Source organism: Notolepis coatsorum (assembly GCF_963971535.1).
Source record: "Notolepis coatsorum genome assembly, chromosome: 14".
Classification (NCBI taxonomy): domain Eukaryota; kingdom Metazoa; phylum Chordata; class Actinopteri; order Aulopiformes; family Paralepididae; genus Notolepis; species Notolepis coatsorum.
The window spans coordinates 86,060,724-86,083,667 of record NC_140178.1 but is presented as its reverse complement, the minus strand read 5'-3'; the positions used below and the strand labels follow the sequence as shown (position 1 = coordinate 86,083,667).

Below are 22,944 nucleotides of genomic sequence, written 5' to 3'. Positions count from 1 at the left end.
TGTGTGTGTGTGTGTGTGTGTGTGCAAAGTGTGAATTCAATGTGCAGTGAGGTCCAACATGCCAGTGTATGGGAAGATACAGTAAGATTGCTTTACAATCAAACATCAGCAATTGTGTGTAAGCACATGCGTGTGTGTGTGTGTGAGTATATGTGTGTGTGCATGACCATTTATATAATGTGTATGTGTATATAATGTGTATAAACGTGTATGCAGGTGTACGTGTATTGTACTGTAGATGTGTTGCCCCAGGCTATAAACAGGAGTCCCAGTGTAGCTGCAGGTCTGAGCTGTCCAGAAAGTCCACTGAGAAGACACTGGGTGGTGTGGGGGGGCCCAGCACCGGGGTCTCCTCACTCGACCCCCGTCCCATGGTGAGGTCCAGCCAGTCCATACTGTCCAGAGGCTGCTCCCCAAAGCCCAGGCCCCCCGGGGTGTCAGCCGACGTGTACCCCAGATCGAAGGTGTCCATGGGAGACGGGGGGTGGTCCAGGATGCTGGGGGTGCTTAGCATTTGGCTGTGGAGGTCGTCGATCAACGTCAACGGCCCGCCGGGCTCCACCCCGAGCAGGGGCCTGCCGGTGGTGCTCTCCAGGAAGTCCTCCAGGCGTCCACTTCCCGTGTGGTGGAGTTGTTGCTCTTCTTCTTCTTCTTCTTCTGCGGCGGCGGTGCACAGGGTCTGTGGTTCACCCTGGGCTGGGGTTGGAGGATCTGGTGTTTCAGGGTCGGGCGGCGGGGTGGCGGGCGAGAGAACCAAGAGGAGGGGGGAGGGAGGACGGGAGGAGGGAGAGGAGGAGGGGGACTTGGGATGAAGGCGGGCGAGGGAGGGGTCTGGCGTTGGTCGGAAGGAGGAGGAGATTTCTGGGAGAAACGTGAGACGACATGAGTGCAATACTGAATATCAAAGCAGCTTGAAGGAATGGGATCACAGACGGAGATCAGATGTGCCCAGAAGATAATCAGTTTTCACCAGAGGCGAAGAAGAAAAACTAGAGAAACTAGTTCAGCAGAGGAGGCAGGCACTACCTAGTACTCCATTATCTATCTAGACTAGACTGACTGACTGCTACATCCAGTCTGAACCCCATTATCTAGACTAGACTGACTGACTGCTACATCCACTCTGAACCCCATTATCTAGACTAGACTGACTGACTGCTACATCCACTCTGAACCCCATTATCTAGACTAGACTGACTGACTGCTACATCCAGTCCGAACCCCATTATCTAGACTAGACTAGATTACAAATGTGTACCGTCTCTTACCACCAGTCCGTACAAGGATGTCAAAGAGGTCGTCGATGTGCTGAGCGTTCTCCTGAAAGGAGAGATAGAGAGAGAGAGAGAGAGAGAGAGAGAGAGAGAGAGAGAGAGAGAGAGAGAGAGAGAGAGAGAGAGAGAGAGAGAGTGTTCTATTAGAGCTGTGTGTAGAATTAAATCGTTCAGTGCCTACAGTTGGACACTGATTAGGATGAATTGCCCAATACAACAATCGAACGAGAATAAACTTGTAACGATAATAACTTACCGCAATGATAATAACTTCATAGATAATTATTTCAAGATTGTGTAATCTGAGTTGACATCACAGAAGACGCTAGAGGGTGGCCTTGAATCACCTTGTACTATCAAAGACAGAACTGTGCATAATGCGAGTGTCAAGTCCTCCCCCTGTCGAGTCTCGGAGGACCTACTGGCTTTGGTGATTAACTCGCGTTTTGCGAAAAGTGTAATTAGATGTATGAACTAGTCATACAACACAGATGTGAAAAGAAAGTGAAGCTGGGTCGTGTAGCATCATGTCGTGAGCATGTGCTGTAATAATGAAGAGCCCTCTGCTCACTTTGTAGGCCACATGTGCAGCACGGTGCACCACATACATCACATACATCACATACATGATCACAGTACGACGAGGAACAGGAGAAAGTACTGCTGTTGGCCCCAAGAAATGGTGTAGGCAGGTGCGTCTATTATGCACACACACATACACACACACACAATCAATCAGTCACATACACACACACACACACGTGCATGCACACAAACACACACACGCACCTAAGCTATTTATAGGGGCCTACAGGTGCACTTCCTCCTTTTTACCCTCACAGAGATCATTTGGGATCGTTCTATATGGTGACGGCATCATTGCAGTGTGTTGTATGTGGTGATGACATCATTGCAGTGTGTTGTATGTGGTGACATCATTGCAGTGTGTTGTATGTGGTGATGACATCATTGCAGTGTGTTGTATGTGGTGACGGCATCATTGCAGTGTGTTGTATGTGGTGACATCATTGCAGTGTGTTGTATGTGGTGATGACATCATTGCAGTGTGTTGTATGTGGTGACATCATTGCAGTGTGTTGTATGTGGTGACATCATTGCAGTGTGTTGTATGTGGTGACATCATTGCAGTGTGTTCTATGTGGTGATGACATCATTGCAGTGTGTTCTATGTGGTGATGGCATCATTGCAGTGTGTTGTATGTGGTGATGACATCATTGCAGTGTGTTGTATGTGGTGACATCATTGCAGTGTGTTCTATGTGGTGATGACATCATTGCAGTGTGTTCTATGTGGTGATGACATCATTGCAGTGTGTTGTATGTGGTGAAGGCATCATTGCAGTGTGTTGTATGTGGTGATGACATCATTGCAGTGTGTTCTATGTGGTGATGACATCATTGCAGTGTGTTCTATGTGGTGAAGGCATCATTGCAGTGTGTTGTATGTGGTGATGACATCATTGCAGTGTGTTGTATGTGGTGATGACATCATTGCAGTGTGTTCTATGTGGTGATGACATCATTGCAGTGTGTTCTATGTGGTGAAGGCATCATTGCAGTGTGTTGTATGTGGTGATGACATCATTGCAGTGTGTTGTATGTGGTGATGACATCATTGCAGTGTGTTGTATGTGGTGATGACTGGTGAAGGCATCATTGCAGTGTGTTCCAGTGTGTTGTAGTCTATTGCAGTACATTTTTGTTAGTGGACCATTCAGTACCTTGTCATCAGGTGATGAGTTGGCTGTCTGGACAGAGGCTGGAGACAGAGGACTGAACAAATCATCATGGTCCAGACCAGGACATACCTCATCCTGAAGAGAAGAGAAGAGAAGAGAAGAGAAGAGAAGAGAAGAGAAGAGAAGAGAAGAGAAGAGAAGAGAAGAGAAGAGAAGAGAAGAGAAGAGAAGAGAAGAGAAGAGAAGAGAAGAGAAGAGAAGAGAAGAGAAGAGAAGGAACAGAGAGGAAAGGAAAGGAAAGGAAAAGAGGAGAGGAGAGGAAAAGAGCGAAAGTGGTTTAATTTGATGTTCATATTCATCCATCCACCTAATAAAATCCACATAATTTGACTAAATTTAATTTATAAACGTTGTAGGTGCCTAAATGCCTAGTCTGGTAATTAAGAGTAATTTCAGTTAATAGCAGTTAATAGAAAAGCATTTTGGCCTTGTATTTCATAGGATAAATAGATGGATATTATTATTATAGAAGTTAAAATGTTTTCTTTGTTGTTAGTTTGTTTCTTACAGGATATTTGGCTGATAGGCCGAGGGACTTTTAGTTTGACAGGATAACGGTGATGTCATTGATTACTGTCAGCTGCGGCAAGGTGACAGCTTTTGGTTTAGAAAGAAAACAACGCAGATTTTTCCGGTGTTCAGGCCAAGTGATGAGAGAGTGGAGCCAGACAGTTTTTAGACCTCTCTCTGGATAAACTTTGTTAATCTCGCTGCTCTATATATAATTAGGAAACAAGAACGTGTAAACCCGAGTTGGACATTAAATAGTTGATACTACTTCGTGGTGCTTTTCTTGTGCGTGTATATGGAACGGGAGGATTCAAAGACTGAGAGCGTCTGAAGCTTACGGCATCAACAAGTTTCGGATACTACATTTTGTCTAAAAACTTGCTCATTAAAGACGGAACTTGGATTTGGACAGGCCTGACTGGAAAAAGGAACTTTTCGCGGAACGAAAGAAAAAAGAAGTCGTCAACAAGTAAGATGTATCTTGTATGATTTGCCTGAAAGAAGACGTCAAACAGTAAGCTGTACTATGCTGTATCTTGTATAATTTGCCCGAAAGTGGCGTATCCCATTGGAGCTATAACTAACGTTACAGAATATGATCAATGGAAAAAAGCATAACACTAACAGCTTGCGGTCTGGATTGAAAGTAAAAGTAATTAAACGCGCGTCTGGCTTGCGCGCTCTCCGCAGGTGACTGACATTTTACTAATTGTGGAAAGCGACTGCCGACCGGTGATTCAATAACTGTATCAATATGGAAGGAATTGAAGTCGGTGGCAAAAGGATAGTAAAATTGACGGAGAAAGCCATGCAGGAGCAAGCTGCTAAACGTGAAAAGGCACGCAAACACAAATTATCAACGCTAAATAACATGATGAAAGAAATATTGACATTAAAGGAAGATGATGCAAACGTCAGCATTGTCAATAACAAAATGCGTGTTGATTTCAGTAATTTGCAACAAGAGCTAATACAAGTCAACACTGAACTGGGTCGTTTTGTGTCAGAGGAAGAATATGAAGCTGATCAGAAGAATTTTGAGCCTAAAATTGAATCACTGAATTTATTCTTCTGGAAATGTGAGGAATGGATGAAAGAGGTCACAAAACGTTCTGAACCGGCTGAAGATGGTAACAATCAGGAAAAACCTATGGATACCAAATCTAAGTCTGGAACAGTAACAAGTAAATGCTCATCAGGCTCTCGCTCAACAAATACAATCAGACTGACTGCACAGATGGAGCGAGCGGCTCTACAAGTAAAGGCCACCGCTTTAAATGAAAGGTTAGCTCTTGAGCAGGAAGAAGCAGACTGGTTAGCACAAAAACGATGCAAGGAGGCTCAACTACAAGCTGAGGAAGTGAGGTTTGAAGCAGAACAAAAAAGAAAGCTAGAAATACATGCAATGAAGACGGCTCTCGCTGAGTCAGATGCAAAAATGGGAGTTCTGGAAAATTATGAATGTACTACATCAAATGACAGGACTGTCTTAAATATTGAAAAGACAGATGAAAGAGAAGATAGGAACTTCCAACCGCTATATCAGCGTGCCTCACCACCTCCCCCCAGTAAACCAGAGGACGTGCAGCTTCCAGCAGCACCACTAACGACCAGCATATTAAAAGCAACAAAAAGGGAATTCAATGAAGGATGGGAGCTTCATAGCCTAAGCAAGGCTATCTCCCAACAGGCGAATGTCACAGAATACCTCGTGAAGAATCACAAAGCTTCATTACTTCCTGAGCTCACCATTCCAACATTCACTGGTGACCCTCTAGAATACAAGACATTCATCAGATCTATGGAACATGGAGTTGAAGACCGCACCAGTGACAATCGTGACCGTCTACAGTTTCTGTTGCAGTACACAAGTGGACAACCACATGAGCTGGTCAAAAGCTGCATTCACATGGAGCCTACTGCAGGCTATACCAAAGCAAAACAAATGCTGAAACAGTTCTTCGGCGACGACTTCAAGGTAGCGGAGGCCTACATCAAAGAGGCTCTGGAGTGGCAGACAATCAAGCCTGAAGACGGTGCAGCATTGCAGTCATTTGCATTGTACCTCACAGGCTGCTCCAACACAATGACGGATATAAGCTACATGGAGGACTTGGAAAACGCATCCAACATAAGAGCGCTGGCTAATAAGCTACCGTACAGACTCAGAGAATCTTGGAGAAGACACGCCTGCGACTTACAAGAAAGAACCAACAAAAGGGCAAGGTTCAAGGATTTCGTAGACTTTGTCAACAAGCAAGTTAGATACGCTCTACACCCGCTCTACGGAAACATAAAGGACAACACTACAGCCACAAAAGAACCAAGTCAACAGAGAACAAAAGAATACAAGACAAGGACACACAAGTCACAAAAGGTGTACGCTACAGCAGTTGACTCCCCCAAGGCTGAAATGACTAGAGGCATGAAGGAGAGCGACGAACGTGCAACACCAAAGACTCCAACCGCTGCAATGGACGCAAACAGCAAGCCCTGTGGCTATTGCAACGGAGAGCAGCATACCCTTACAGTTTGTAGAAAACTCAAGAGCAAACCACACAAAGAGAAGATAGACTTTCTAAAAGGCAAAGGTCTATGTTTTGCGTGTTTGAAACATGGTCACATGAGTAACAGCTGCACAGACAAAGTGCAGTGTCAAGAATGCTCTCGACAACACCCCACACTGCTTCACTACAACTTTAAAGATCGCTCTAAAGACTCTCAAGAGGAAGCGAAGTCAACGGAACAAGAAGTGACAAGTGCTCTTGTACAAATGATGGAGGCCTTCGGTGTCACTGGGGCCGGAAAGGAGGATTGCGCCCTCTCGATTATTCCAGTGCGCGTCAAGGCACAGAAGGGAACCAAGGAAGTAACGACGTACGCGTTTCTGGACCCGGGTAGCTCAGCTACTTTTGCCTCAGAGTCGCTGATCTCACAACTGAACATGGATGGACGCAAAGCAAGCATCTTGCTGCGAACAATGGGATCAGAATCTGTTGTGGACACAAATATTGTGAATGGACTGGAAATAAGCAGCCTGGATGGAAAACAATTCATCGAGCTTCCAGAGGTGTTTTCTCGGAAAACCATTCCCGTCTCCAAGGAGAACATTCCCCGGCAAGAGGATGTCAGCCGATGGCCTCACCTAAAGGAGGTGAAGCTTCCCACTATCCAAGCTCAGGTTGGATTGCTCATAGGAGCAAACGTCCCGAAGGCAATGGAGCCGCTCCAAGTGGTGAGCAGCGTGCACAAAGGACCATATGCCGTCAGAACGATCCTAGGCTGGACAGTTAATGGACCGCTCAAAGGCGGAAGTGACGCAAGCCAGAAGAGCAAGCGGACAGCAGTGACCGCAAATCGGATCTCAGTCGCCAGGCTAGAAGAGCTTTGGCAGCAGCAGTTCAAAGTAGACTTTCCGGACGCCGGACAAGATGAAGACATCGAGATGTCAAAGGACGATCACCAGTTCATGAATATGGTGTCACAATCCTCAAAACTTGTGGATGGACATTACAGTGTTTGCCTGCCAGTCAAGAACAAAACACTGTGCTTGCCCAACAGCAGATCAGTTGCCGACCAACGTGCGCTGAACCTACGAAAAAGATTCTCGAAAGACGACAAGTTTTGCACAGAGTACGTGGCGTACATGGATAATATCCTCAAGAAGGGCTACGCCGTGAGACTCGACAACGCTGATCAGGAGTCAGCAAAAGGAAGAAAGTGGTATCTGCCTCACCATGGAGTCAGACATCCAGTTAAAAAGAATCTACGTGTCGTCTTCGACTGCGGAGCAAGCTTTCAAGGAACATCACTGAACCAGCAGCTTCTGCAGGGACCGGACCTGACAAGCTCCCTAATAGGGGTCCTGACAAGGTTCAGACAAGAGACCGTGGCGGTCATGGCCGACGTGGAGGCTATGTTCCACCAGGTCAGAGTCAGCGATGAAGACACCGACCTCTTCAGATTCCTCTGGTGGCCTGAAGGGAACTACGAAAAGAAACTCGTCGAACACAAGATGTTAGTCCACATCTTTGGTGCAACATCATCGCCAAGTGTTGCAACGTTTGCACTGCAGAAATGTGCAACGGATCACGAGGAAGAGTTTGGCCCTGAAGCAGCCAAAACAGTCAAGAAGAACTTTTACGTCGACGACTGTCTTAAGTCGACCGCCGACGAAGAGACAGCCATCACTCTTTGTGCTGGCTTACGAAAGATGTTGGCAAAAGGTGGATTTCGCTTGACGAAATGGTTGAGCAATAGCCGAATGTTGCTCAACTCGATCCCCGAAGAAGAAAGAGCCCAAGGGTTTCAAGACCTGGACTTAGACGAAGACAACCTGCCGGTGGAGAGAGCATTGGGGATCCAGTGGTGCGCCGAATCAGACCAGTTCAGGTTCAAGATCAACCTCAAAGATCGCCCGCACACTAGGAGAGGCCTGCTTTCCCTCGTCAGCTCTATCTTCGACCCTTTGGGGTTTCTCGCTCCAGTGGTGCTGCCCGCCAAGATACTCCTACAGGATATCTGCAGGCAGAAGTATGGCTGGGACGAGGAGCTACCAGATAATGTCATCCAGACATGGGAAAAATGGATCTCAGGACTGCAAAGGCTTGAGAACTTCGGAGTGGACAGATGCATCAAGACGAAGCAGTTTGGAGCTCCAGTCTCCGCACAGCTCCACCACTTCGCCGACGCAAGTCTAGAGGCTTATGGAACAACAAGCTACCTGCTACTGCGCAACGCGACTGGCATAGTTCAAACTGCCCTGATGATGGCAAAGGCGAGGGTCGCACCCTTAAAGTCTCCAACCATACCAAGGATGGAGTTGACCGCGGCCGTAGCTGCCGTCAAGATGGACAAGTTTCTCAAGAAAGAGCTCGAACTCGAGCTGCAAGATTCTATCTTTTGGACCGACAGCACAGCTGTGCTGAAGTACTTGAACAGCGAAAGCACAAGATTCAAGACATTTGTGGCTAATAGAGTCATAGCTATCCTGGAGCATTCTCAGACCTCACAGTGGAGGTATGTCAATACCACTGTGAACCCCGCAGATCTCGTCTCAAGAGGACAGACTGTCGACGCATTCCTGAAGGAACAAAGCTGGCTGTCGGGACCAAGTTTCCTGCACTGTTCACAAGACCAGTGGCCCAAGAACCCAGATCCTGGAATGCTGGACGTCGATGATCTGGAGATCAAAGGAGTAGCTCAAGTGCATGTCATTCAGGCGGAAGAGCCGAAAGACGCAACAGGACAGTTGATGAACCATTTCTCATCCTGGACAAGGCTTAAACGCGCTGTTGCCTGGTTTCTGAAGCTGAAGGTCCTGCTTAAAGAGCTGAAAGAAGAGAGAAAGGCACCAGATGGAAAAAGCAAAGTGAGCCGGTTCAAAAAGGCTTTCCAAGGAACAGGCCTCACCTGCAAAGATCTAGCCGTGGCAGAAAAAGAAATTGTCAAGCACACCCAGAAACGAACCTTCAAAGAAGATTTGACAATGCTAGTGGAACAAGGAAGGGTGAAGAAAAGTAGCTCACTCTTCAAGTTGAATCCAATACTGGAGGATGGAATCATGAAAGTAGGAGGAAGGTTGAGCCGAGCGGCAATGCCTGACGAAGCCAAGCAGCAAGTAATCTTGCCCAAAGACTCGCACATCACAAGGCTTGTGCTGAGACATATTCACGACAACACAGCTCACGCAGGAAGAAATCACATGTTGGCTCAGCTGCGTCAAAGGTTCTGGATACCTGGAGCAAATGGAGCCATCAGACGTTTTTTGCATAAGTGCGTCACCTGCAAAAGGCTACATGGAACAACTGGACAGCAACTCATGGCAGACCTACCTACCTGCAGGGTCCTGCCAGACGACCCCCCCTTTACAAGAGTCGGCGTTGATTACTTCGGCCCATTCCTAGTGAAAAGAGGAAGAGGGGAGGCAAAAAGATACGGAGTCATCTTTACGTGTCTCGCTATACGAGCCGTGCATCTAGAGGTAGCATCTTCACTCGACACAGATGCATGCCTGAACGCAATCAGGAGATTCCTTGCGAGAAGAGGACAAGTAAGAGAGATGTACTCGGATAATGGAACCAACCTCAGGTCAGCTGACACTGAGTTAAAGAAAGCGTTGAAGACGTGGAATACCAACGAGATAGAGAAAACCTTGCAGCAGAAAGGTATCCAATGGCACTTCAACCCGCCAGCAGGCTCTCATCACGGAGGGAGCTGGGAAAGGATGATCCGTTCCGTGCGGAAAGTTCTAAATACAACAGTGAAGGAACAAACCTTGGATGAGGAGGGGCTTCACACTCTGTTGTGTGAAGCCGAAGCCATCATAAACGGCAGACCCATCACAAAGGCATCGACGGATCTCAACGACCTGGAGGCTTTAACGCCCAACCACTTGTTGCTACTCAAGGTCAAGCCCCAACTACCACCCGGAGTATTCAATAAAGACGATCAGTACGCTAGACGCAGATGGCGACAAGTTCAGTACATCACAGACGTTTTTTGGAAACGCTGGTGCAAGGAGTACCTCACCCAGCTCCAAGAACGACAAAGGTGGTCCACACCTAGAAGAAACTTCAGTAAAGGTGACGTGGTGCTGATCGTGGATGATACTTCGCCCAGAAATTCATGGCCACTTGGGAGGATCGTGGAGACCTTTCCTGACAAGAGAGGTTTTGTTCGCCAAGTGACAGTCAAGACCAAGACCAACGAGCTTCGTCGCCCAATAACCAAGCTCGTCCTTCTTCACGAGTCTGAGGACTTTTGATGAACTTTATTCCGAAGGCAAAGCCTCACCTCGGGTGGGGAGAAAAAGATGATGAACCGAAGTCCAGTCTCTGTCATGGGCAGAGCGAAGATCAAGAGCTTCACTTCTTCAGTCTAGTTTAATTTTGAGACTTTAGATTGTGATGTTTAAGTTAAATGACATTTAGACGCCTTAAGTTTATATTTTTGGGTAATTGTTTCAAGGCTGTTGATAACAATTAGGGGCCGGTAATGTAGGTGCCTAAATGCCTAGTCTGGTAATTAAGAGTAATTTCAGTTAATAGCAGTTAATAGAAAAGCATTTTGGCCTTGTATTTCATAGGATAAATAGATGGATATTATTATTATAGAAGTTAAAATGTTTTCTTTGTTGTTAGTTTGTTTCTTACAGGATATTTGGCTGATAGGCCGAGGGACTTTTAGTTTGACAGGATAACGGTGATGTCATTGATTACTGTCAGCTGCGGCAAGGTGACAGCTTTTGGTTTAGAAAGAAAACAACGCAGATTTTTCCGGTGTTCAGGCCAAGTGATGAGAGAGTGGAGCCAGACAGTTTTTAGACCTCTCTCTGGATAAACTTTGTTAATCTCGCTGCTCTATATATAATTAGGAAACAAGAACGTGTAAACCCGAGTTGGACATTAAATAGTTGATACTACTTCGTGGTGCTTTTCTTGTGCGTGGATATGGAACGGGAGGATTCAAAGACTGAGAGCGTCTGAAGCTTACGGCATCAACAAGTTTCGGATACTACAAACGTGTTCAATAAAAAAGGTAACACAAGTAAACATGTTGATAAAATGTGTAATAAATGAGTTTACAAGTGTCTTTTAAAAACACAGAAACCTGACCACTGTACATGTTTACCATTTGAGATGTAGGTGACAGGGCATCTCTCCCTGTGGGAGCCGGCTCCTCATCCAGGAAGAAAGGCTGCAGGTTGGGCGGTGCAGAGAAAGACAGGTTGACCCCCTGCTGGGATTGGTCTGTAGACAGCTGAAGTCCCACCCTCTGTGCCTTCAACCAAACCAATCACAATTACACAAGAGGTAAGACACAGGTCGGCGGGAAGAATGCAGTGTTAATTTGAAACATACACACACAGACACTACTGCCACTACTGTTATGATCAACTATAACAAGCTGATGATACTGTTTTCTACTGCACTCTACCTAAAATAATATGATTCTTGTCACTTTTGGTATTGATTGTGGCTGAACAAGCCAAAACCGGTCAAAAGGCATAGTGTCACAACTCAATAAAGACAAGCTACTTGCTCATAGGATCAAAACGAATCTGCGACTCCTACATTATTAAGATATTGTAATATCACAATATTGCGGTTTATTACCTTTTTTAAACTACTAATTATGTCCCGAATGGAAAGGTTTGTTAACATCTGCAATACAATACATACATCATGTGTTTTATCTAATATAAGATAACGTTTTCAGTCTGTTCACCCCAATCCAATAATTCGTATTGCAGTAATATTAATATATATATACAGTATATATTTATTTTTTCATACTTTCATATTATATCATTTTATTACAGCCCCCGACAGCGGTGAATTCTTTTTCGATTACCACCGGTGATTATTGTTTTTCGCAGCTGTTCGCAATCAAGCCCACTGACACACTGCATCAGTGCAGCCAATCAGACACACCTGCCGGCTGCACTGACAGCGGAGTGTGTGTGACGATGACAGCGGAGCCAGAACAGAACTGCGTCTGCATTTGATCTCATCTTGTCGATGTAAAATGAATTAGGTATATTGTTAGTAAGTTAGCCATGTAATAAGCAGGATAATGTATAGCTATACTCGATCATTGTCGCAAAATAATTGACCTTCACTGACGTTTAAAACACCTCGGCGCTGCGCCTCGGTATTTTAAACTCTGTGTCGGTCAATTATTTTGCGACAATGACCTCGTAGCTATACATTATCCCTTACGTATTGATATAATATCAGCATGCAAAATATCGCAATATATTGCTGTATTGAGTACCAGTAGTACTCTGAAGTCACACTGCTGTGGAGGACACTCCTTATTAAGGGGAGGGGTATAAAGATACTGTACACAGACTAAACTATACAAACATCGGGACGTCCTCGCCACTATCACTGAACTATCCAATGGAAGAAGCAGCCATCACCATGGCTACCTGCAATTAAAAACATCACTAAAACAATAAATATATATATAAAATAAAACAAGTTGTGTGTTCTTTTAATTCATATGTGCTTAATATATGGACAGTTAAAGGCCCACTTGCATGTTGTATTTTTGTTCAATAAACAATGTGACTAGGCCAACGGTGACTTTCATGAAGAGGGGAAAAGAATGTATCTAAATTGACCCAGTTTTAGCGTTTTTATCAAAAATATGGATTTTTTAATCCATGGTTCATAACGTGCGCGTGTCATCTTAATGATGACGTCACAGCAGGTACAGGGCAGCAGGGGGCCTGCGAATCACAGGCAGGTAGTGGCAGGAAGCAAAGCCTTCTTGTTATTACTAGTCGAGGAGCTAGTATCTGTTTCACCTAACACTATTGCTCCATGATCATAGCCATTTATCTCTAAAGCTAACCACTATTTGTAAAAGCCACAACCACGTTACCATATTTGTAAATACTCATGTAAATCATTGTGTCGTTGTACATATTGTGTATATAACGTTAGTAGCTAAGTTAGCTAGCTTGGTAGCCAGCATTCTCGAAACTCCTAACATGCCCCGATTTGAAATGGTTCTCTCCTCTTTGTATACATTTGTCCTCACAAACAAAGTATTCTGCCAGGGAACTTATGGACACGACAATAGTAGTAGTTATAAGGTGTTTGAGCTTGTAACGTTAACGTTAGTTAGCTATCGTGGTAGCCCCTTTCGTGACTACGATGCACCGAGTGGGGCTACTATTGTATCAACATGCCGTGACGTGTAGCTTGCTAGCCGGCATAATGCATGCAGTGCTTTGCCCCACAGGTCTGAGAAGAGGACCTGCACATTTTACTCGTTCCCCAAACTCTTTTACATGCCCCGATTTAAAATGGTTCACGACAGTAGACATAATGCTAACATTAGCGGGGTAACGTTAACGTTAGCCAGAGCCATATAGCCAGCTTGGTACTATGACCCAGACGGGCATAAGGCATAAGGCGACAGCCCAATAGCGCTGCTGTACTGAACAACAGGCTGCCTAGTGGTACATGTAGTTCTTTTTTTTACAACATTAAAAACCTTATAACTACCTTGTTTCAACCAAAAATGCAGTTGTAGCTGGTCCATCAAAGTCTCTCCGACGATTAAACCCATTTGCGTCTTGTAAGGCGTCCATTTGGATCAAGGAAATAGCTTTCTGCACTCGTCAAACTCCATTGTAGTGGATCAGAAGTAGGGGAAAGTTACCTGCAGTGACGTCACGGCACTGATAGCGTCTGATAAGCTTTTTGATTGGCTCCATACATGTTATTCATGCGTGGACATTTTGAACCCTTTCTGAGTGGAATTTCCGGCGTCAAATGGAAAAAAATATATAATGAAAATAGATACCAATGATGTAAACTACCCATAATTGAAGAGTAGGGTTTAACCTGCAAGTTGGCCTTTAACTATATTGTATATCACACATTGTAGAGACATGGTTAGACAATATCACTGGTGTAGCAACACTGATTGAGACCTGCCCTTCCAATTTTAAATTCTATCAATCAAACAGACAGAGTGGGAGGGGAGGAGGAATAGCAGCAATCATCTCCACTCAATTTGTGTGCAATGATATTGACCTGGGAACATTTTTATCATTTGAATACCTTGCTATTGTATTGAAAACAGAAATGCCAGTAATATGTGTGACATTGTATCGACCACCAAGGTACTCGCCACTCTTCATACAGGAATTTTCAGAACTCATATCGATCTGCATTACCAGGTATGATAGAATCATTCTTAATGGAGATCTAAATATTCATATCAACAAAAAGGATGACCCCAGGGGTTGTGAGTTTCTGAACCTACTGGACAGTTTTGGACTGATGCAACATGTTCACGAGGCCACCCACCAACATGGCAACACTCTGGACCTACTAATAACAACAGGGCTAAACATTGAGAATATATCAGTAAAACAAATTCCAATTTCTGACCATTATTGTGTGTTCTATGGTACAAGCCTAATATTACATAAGACCAGAAGCGAATTCCTAGTTCACAGAAGGCTTCTGGACGCTAGAGCTGAAGCAAAATTCTCTAGTATGATGAAATCATACGACCAATGCAGTGAATCCTCCTTAAATCAGCAAGTGCAAAACTTCCACAGCACCTTGTCAACTGTGTTAGATACTGTTGCCCCTCTAAAGGTTAAAAAGGTAAAAACTGATAGAATCTCTCCATGGCTAAATAAAACCAATGTTAAAGATAACAAGAGAAAATGTAGGATAGCCGAGCGAAAATGGAGGAAACTCAAACTCACAGCTCACTTTAATTTATACAAAGACGCCATGGGCGCATACAATAAGGCAATACAACTTGCGAGAAAGGAATATTTTTCCAAAATGATCTCAGAAAATATGGGTAACTCCAGGGTACTTTTTTCCACCATTGACCGGCTGATTAACATACCACCCCCCCATATACCGCAGCAATCAGCCACAAAATGTGAAGAGTTCGCAGTTTTCTTTAATGAAAAAATATCATTGATTAGAGCAAGCATTACCGCTGATATGGATCTGGCTATGAGTGAAACCCCACCTGAGATAACTATGGGGGAATTCACATGTATTACATTACCTGACCTCTGTAAGATTGTCTCTGAGTGTAATTCCGCCACCTCCTGCCTCGATCCTATACCAACAGCATTTCTCAAGCGGGTGTTTGATAGTGTCTCAAATCATGTCCTTGAAATCATAAATATGTCTCTTCAAACAGGCACTTTTCCAGATGCATTTAAAACAGCTGTAGTAAAACCACTACTAAAGAAAACAAACTTAGATGTAAACGAACTAAAAAGCTATAGGCCAATATCGAACCTTCCATTTATCAGCAAGATATTAGAAAAGATAGTCTCAGTACAAATAAACTCCTTTCTCAAAGATAATAACATCATGGAGGAACTACAATCAGGTTTCAGAACAAATCACAGCACTGAAACTGCCCTTACCAAAATAGTTAGCGACCTCAGGCTAAACTCCGATGCTGGCAAAGTCTCAATTCTTGTCCTATTGGACCTTAGTGCAGCGTTCGATACGATTGACCATAATATCTTGATCAGTCGTCTAGAAAGACTGGTTGGCTTTTCCGATCATGTACTAAATTGGCTCATAACATACATTAAGGGGAGAAGGTTCTATGTTAAGCTTGGAGACAATGTATCCGAGGAACATGACAGCAATTTTGGAGTCGCACAAGGAAGCTGCTACATCTGCTCCTCCCTCCCCATCAACATGGACCCCCTGCAATTTGCATACCGCCCCAACAGGTCCACGGAGGACGCCATATCCCATGTGCTGCACACAGCAGCATCACACCTGGACAAGAGGCAGGGGAACTATGTGAGAATGCTATTCATCGACTACAGCTCGGCATTCAATACCATAGTCCCCTCCATACTCATAGCCAAGCTCAGGGACCTGGGCTTGGGCTATGACCTCTGCCAGTGGGTCTTGGACTTCCTGACTGGCAGACCCCAGGTGGTGAGAGCAGGCAACTGCACCTCCTCATCCATCACCCTCAACATAGGGGCCCCCCAGGGCTGTGTTCTGAGTCCCCTCCTCTACTCCCTGTACACACACGACTGTGTGGCTCAGCGGAGTAGCAATACAATCGTCAAATTTGCTGACGACACAGTGGTGGTGGGCCTGATCTCTGCCAACGACGAGAGGGCCTACCTGGAAGAGGTCAAGGTCCTGGCGGGATGGTGCCAGGAAAACAGCCTCTCCCTGAACGTCAGCAAAACAAAGGAGATGATTGTGGACTTCAGGAGGTCGGGGGTCAAGGACTACAGCCCCCTCAGCATCGACGGGGCACCGGTTGAGAGAGTCAACAGCTTCAAGTACCTCGGAGCCTACATATCCGAGGACTTGACATGGACCACACACATTAACAGTGTGGTGAAGAAGGCACGACAACGCCTCTACTTCCTCAGGCGCCTAAGGAAGTTCCAAGTCAGCCAGAAGATCCTTAAGAACTTCTACTCATGTACAATAGAGAGCATCTTGACCGGCAACATCACCTCCTGGTTTGGGAATAGCACTGCAAAAGACCAAAGCAGACTACAAAGAGTGACACGTTCAGCCGAACGCACAATTGGAGGGGGGCTCCCCACCCTCCAGAACATTTACTACAAGCGTTGCAAGGGGAAGGCTAAGAGAATTATTAAGGACTCGAGCCACCCGAACAACTGCCTCTTTGAACTGCTGCCGTCAGGCAAGCGATACAGGAGTCTCAAGGCGAGCACAGAAAGACTCAGAAGTAGCTTCTATCCCCAGGCCATCAGGCTGCTAAACGAACAATGAATGAACACTACACAACAACAACCACCAAACACACATAGCACACACATCCACACGCACACACTCACTTTAAACAAACACACTGTAGCACCCACTCCACACACTTTATAGCACACACCCACTTTAAACAAACACACTGTAGCACCCACTCCCCACACTTTATATTTATGGATGAAGGATTGCACTACAACTCGTACACCTTACTGTAAATTGTACCTAAAATTGTACCTCATCCCATTTCTGCTTTGCACTAGATAGTACTGTACATTAGTACACTGCATAGTATTGTGTATTGTATATTATATGGTAACTCAGAACATTGTACATATGTCTATACCGAACACTGTGACCTCATTTTCTTCTTCTAAATTCATGCTATATTATGTTATTATGTTATTTGATACTATCTTGTCTAGCACAGTCTCTGGAGCGTAACAGTAAGAAGCATTTTGTATGAAAGTATTCTGTACTTCTGTATGACAACTATTAAAGAACTTGAACTTGAACTTGAACTCCATTACTCTTCTCACTATATATGCTGCCCCTCGGGGACATCATTCGAGACCACAATGTATGCTTCCATAGTTATGCTGATGATACACAACTATATATCTCCGCAGAACCAAATAACACTACAGCCATACAGTCCATTACAAATTGTCTGTTAGCAATAAACAAGTGGATGAACAATAACTTCCTAAAATTAAACGAAAGCAAGACCGAAATCCTATTGATCGGCCCAAAAGCGAAAAGGGAAGTGCTTTGTAAAAACCTGGGGAGTCTGTCATCCTATGTAAAGACTGAGGTTACAAGCCTAGGTGTCATCTTGGACTCAGACCTGACCTTTAAGTCTCATATAAATAAGGCCATGAAAACGTCATTCTTCCACCTAAGAAACATAGCGAAAGTAAGACCTTTCGTAAATAAAAAGGATGCAGAGAAACTTATTCATGCTTTTGTATCAAGTCGGCTTGACTATTGTAATGCACTGTTCACTGGTCTTCCCAAAGCAACCATTGGGAAGCTTCAGCTTATCCAAAACTCTGCAGCTCGATTACTAACTCATACAAGGAGAAGAGAACATATCACTCCAGTCCTGGCCACTCTGCACTGGCTTCCAATAACTCATAGAATTGATTTTAAGGTCCTTTTCCTAACATATAAAGCTCTTAATGAGCAAGGCCCAAAATACATAGCAAATTCCCTAGTTAGTTATCTGCCCTCAAGAACGCTACGGTCATCCACTACAGGTTTACTAGACACGCCCAGAAACCAAAAAAGGATAGGAAGTATGGCATTTGCCAACTATGCCCCAAAACTATGGAACACACTACCAACACACATCAGAAACGCCAGCTCTATACACATTTTTAAAGGAAAATTAAAAACGTACCTATACAGTCTAGCTTACAAATAGTTATGGCTTGGAAAAACCTGATGGATCCATGAGGCTAGGATAAGCCTTGTGGACCCAACTTTTTAGATGAAGGAACGGGTACATAGGAGACACGCCTCCAGTTTTTCAAAAGTTTTTGACACGCCTCAGCTTCTGAGCTGAAGGCGTGTTTTTGCGGACCTCCCAAACTTTCAAACTTTTTAGATGAAGGAATGGGTACAATAGGAGACACGCCTCCAGTTTTTCAAACGTTTTTGACACGCCTCAGCTTCTGAGCTGAAGGCGTGTTTTTGCGGACCTCCCAAACTTTCAAACTTTTTAGATGAAGGAATGGGTACAATAGGAGACACGCCTCCAGTTTTTCAAAAGTTTTTGACACGCCTCAGCTTCTGAGCTGAAGGCGTGTTTTTGCGGACCTCCCAAACTTTCAAACTTTAGACTGTTTTCTTTATACGTTTTTCTTTTTCTTTCTTTCTACCACAAGACGCGGCCACTGATGGGTCCATGGGACTTGGATAAGTCCTGTGGACCCAACTCTGGCCACTGACCACATGAGCGAACGGGTACATACGCACACAATACACGGCCACTGATGGATCCATGGGACTTGGTAAAGCACTATGGACCCAACTATGACCACTGATAAAAACGTAACTACACTAGCATTATAAGACCTAAACATTGCTACCTACCATACAAGTGCATTGGTTTAGTGCACTTCCGGTTGCCACTGAGCGGAAATGTTTGTGCGGACCTGTTCTCCCAAACTGGTAAGCAAATGACTGTTTTTACGTTATTTTCATTTTTACGTTACTATTATTATTTTTTTTTTTTTTTTAAACATTGATCTTAACTGATCACTATGACTTTATTGCTTTTATCGTTATATATGCCTATAATTGTGTACAGCACTTTGAGCTACATGACATGTATGAAAGGTGCTTTATAAATAGTTACTTACTTACTTACTTACTTACTTACTTACTTACTTACATTGTGTTTAACCACACATTCTGTTTAACCACACATTCAATTTAAAAACACATTTCAAGAAACAAAGACACTATACAGAAAATAAAACAAGTCAAATTAAAACAAAGGAACAGGATGAAAGCCAGTTGTCATGTTATCTATATGCAAAAAAAAAAATCTTCACAATTAAGGTGCAGTCAACGGAGAACTAGCATTTATCAGATTGGTTTCCTCTATCCTTGTTTCTGTTCTCTACCTGTTTACGGTGGTAGTGGCGTTTAAGGTGGTAGTGGCGTGTAAGGTGGTAGTGGCTTTTAAGGTGGTAGGGGAGTTTAAGGTGGTAGTGGCATTTAAGGTGGTAGTGGTTTAAGGTGGTAGAGGAGTTTAAGGTGGTAGTGGCGTTTAAGGTGGTAGTGGTTTAAGGTGGTAGTGGTGTTTAAGGTGGTAGTGGCATTTCAGAAGCCGGCATTGATGCACCACTGGCTGTCGGAGGCTTCAATCATCTCCCTCCCGCAAAGCAGTTTGGGATGCTCCGGTAATAGAGAACCTCCGTGCGAGCAACGAGCGGAGACGGATGGGATAAGGTAAGGGTGGAAGGAGCAGCTGGAAGGAGATCGAGCCACAGTAGGACATGGGACAGCTTCTACTTTCCACTACATTTCTAGGAGGTCAATCCATTTTGTGAATGAATAATGCCAGAGGCAATACAGTCATGCTGCTTCAGGTTTTCAAATATGAGTATGAAAATGTCATTAGGATGAGACAGGATAATGATCCTCCAGTAAAAGGTTCTTGAGAAACGGCTTCTAAATGCTAATGTCTAGCGATATACTTATAGACTTGACCTTTAAATATTCCAAGAAGGTCACCAAAGTTTTCTGCAACATTTAAAAAAAATTCCAGGTGCTTTCTCCTTTTTTTCGGACTGGAAAACCAGTGCTTAAGCCTTTAGCAGGACCTGTAATGCCGTCCAACAGGGACCTCTAGGCAGAAGAGCCCTGCTTGGTATTGCACTTTGATTCCGTTCTTTGTTATGGTCTGATCTGTGGGAGTTTAGTAATTTATCATGCTGTGCATGTCTCCAGACCGCTCTCGGAAGAGCCTGGGGTGTGGCCAGTAATAGCAACCCCATCCGCCTAATCCCCCCTGTGACCTGAAGCCCAACTCACACCCACACATCAGACCAAAGAGTGGAGGTCTATAATACTGTATATACCGTATGTACATTTATTCTTACCGTATATATCTATCCACCTGTCTGTACATACCTGGACATAATCTTTTTACATATATGTAGATACTATATATATATCTGTACATATCCCTTACCTACTCTACTAGTTACACTGCTGGCCAGTATGACTACGACTAGGGATGTAACGATGCATCGATTAATCGAAATGAATCGATTCTAATGTGTTTGATTCGATGCATCGATTTGAATATGTTAGAATCGATTATAATAGAAATGAATCGAAATTTAAAAAAAATAAAAAATAAATGTTTTTTTTGTGTGTGTATTGTTTTTATTGACCTATAGTCCATTCATGCTGAGTGAATCAGTTCCCCCAGCCACATTTGTGTATTAAAATTTTTTTGGGGAATCGAATCGTTGTGAGGTCGAATCGTTACACCCCTAACTACGACCATACTGTCTTTACACCTGTATCACTGTACATATTATATTACAACTCTGTACATAAATCTGATTAGCACTACACCCAGTAGTACTCATTTATATATTTTATAGTCAGTTTAATCACATGTACATTGTATATCACTATTGCACTTTACTGTTACATTTGCACTTTGGTTGGATGCCAAACTCCTTTCCGTTGTACTGTACTTGTGCTGTGTAATGACAATACATTTGAATCTAATCTAATTACAGATTATACCTTTAGGTATTTACAGGTTCTCAAGGTTCTCCAGGACGTGTGTGAACCCTGAGGGAGGAGCAGAGTGTGGCACCCGATATATATTAGAACTCTTTGGTGGCTGCATCTAAAAACGGCCACAGAAATATTTATAGTAAGCACAAGGTGCTCTCGATCCCCCCCCCCCCCCCCCCGTGTTTGCTCGAAACAGGCTAAATCTGCATTTCACTATGATGGCACCGAGCTCATGGAATGACCTCCTAACAGTCGTTAAAGACGGAGATTCTCCCCTCTGTTGCAGAGTTTAAGACCTCGATCTCCAACCTTTGTCAATAGAGTTTGCAATTGATTTGTTATCCCTTGCTTTTGTCTCGTTGTCTTATCGTGTGACTTCATACACTTTATTTACGATTGCTTGTTTCCGTGTGTAAACCCGACGTGACTGTAAACGAGGGAAACCTCAGTCGTCAAGGTTTGAAATTATCTCAACGTGTGAAAGGCCAACTGCTTACGCAACACCTACACTATGCATAAAACAAGACACTAATGGCGACAATGTCCTTCTCAAGTAGGAGAGACACCCTTTAGTCTCTGTTCTTTTAGCGCTGGCGACATAAATCATATTAATGAAGGATGTCGTCAGAGTAATTAGCAGCGTAATAATTATCACTATCACAATACATTAGTCTACTGTCAGATGCTCTTATCAGGAGTGGCCATCAGCATCTTACACAGCATACATCATTAATTTCAACTGTTATTGGGTTAATTGGAACAGTTCTCATTCACTCGTCTTTATCTCTACTCATTATGGAACATTAAGAGGAGTTCTGTTATTGCCATAGTGACGGTGGGAAGTTAGTTTCAGTGTGTAGTGGATGGATGGAGTTCTGGGAACTGTTTAAACGAGAAGGTTGTTGGTTAAAGGGATAGTTCAGATTTTTGGAACGCTTGCACAATCCATGCTGTTCCTCATACTAGCTCCCAGAGAGTTAGCCACAAGCCAATACAAAGTCAATGGGTAGATGGTAAATGGTGCATTTATATAGCGCTTTCAACCAAAGCGCTTTACAATTTGTTCCTCACATTTTACCCGTTCACTCAACACATTCACACACCGACGACGGAGGCAACCATGCAAGGTGCTGCCAACCTGCTCATCGGGAGCAGTTAGGGGTTAAATGTCAAGTGCTCAAGGACACTTCGACACGCTGCCTGGAAGGAGTGGGAATTGAACCCGGAACCTCCGGATTACCAGACGACTGCTCTATCTCCCAAGACACTGTTGCCCACAAAATGGGGTCATGCTGCTGTCTGTGCAAGCTGGCTAAGGCTCGCTGAAATGTACTCCATGGTGCGGACAAAGTAGATTTCAGCAACTATCCGGAGCTAGTATGAGGAACAGCCTGGATTGTGCTGAGAAAGGACTCTACCGATCAACAACATCACTGGCAAGAAATGGGGCTGGGGTTCCAGAAATCTGAACTAGCGCTCTAAGTCCTGTCTTTCTCTAATGACATGTCACCACACCATTTATTCTGCTGTGAGTTTGGCCAATAATGTAAATTATTTTTAACTCACCTTTCCGGCGGCTGTCTGTTTCACATGTCCTGCTTGTGTCGTCGTGTGTTTTGATTGGCTGTCGTTGTTGGCAAGCTGAGGTGGGGATTGGCTAGGCAGCTTGATGGGCGTGGACTGCAGGCGCTGGTTGGAAAATGGAAAAATGATGAGAGAGAAACTCGTTGGTTTAGATTCTATAGATACAATTGTTAAGTAGACCAATAATAAAAGAAAAAATATTATAATAATAATAATAATAATAATAATAATAATAATAATAATAATAATAATAATAATAATAATAATAATAATAAT

At 43.9% G+C, this 22,944-nt stretch overlaps 1 protein-coding gene across 1 annotated transcript in view; it reads right to left on the bottom strand.

Annotated features, from left to right (window-relative positions):
- Window positions 1-253: 253 nt before the first annotated feature.
- The window catches only part of LOC311240592 (myocardin-related transcription factor A-like), a gene marked incomplete at both ends in the record, with an annotated part of 144,281 nt that continues 121,590 nt past the window's right edge, over window positions 254-22,944 (bottom strand). The window contains 6 exons of the mRNA XM_084329166.1: window positions 254-711; window positions 1,269-1,320; window positions 3,017-3,109; window positions 7,433-7,531; window positions 11,177-11,326; window positions 22,651-22,773. Of these exons, the coding sequence (XP_084185292.1) occupies window positions 254-711; window positions 1,269-1,320; window positions 3,017-3,109; window positions 7,433-7,531; window positions 11,177-11,326; window positions 22,651-22,773 (975 nt within the window). The remainder of the gene's footprint in view (window positions 712-1,268; window positions 1,321-3,016; window positions 3,110-7,432; window positions 7,532-11,176; window positions 11,327-22,650; window positions 22,774-22,944) is intronic.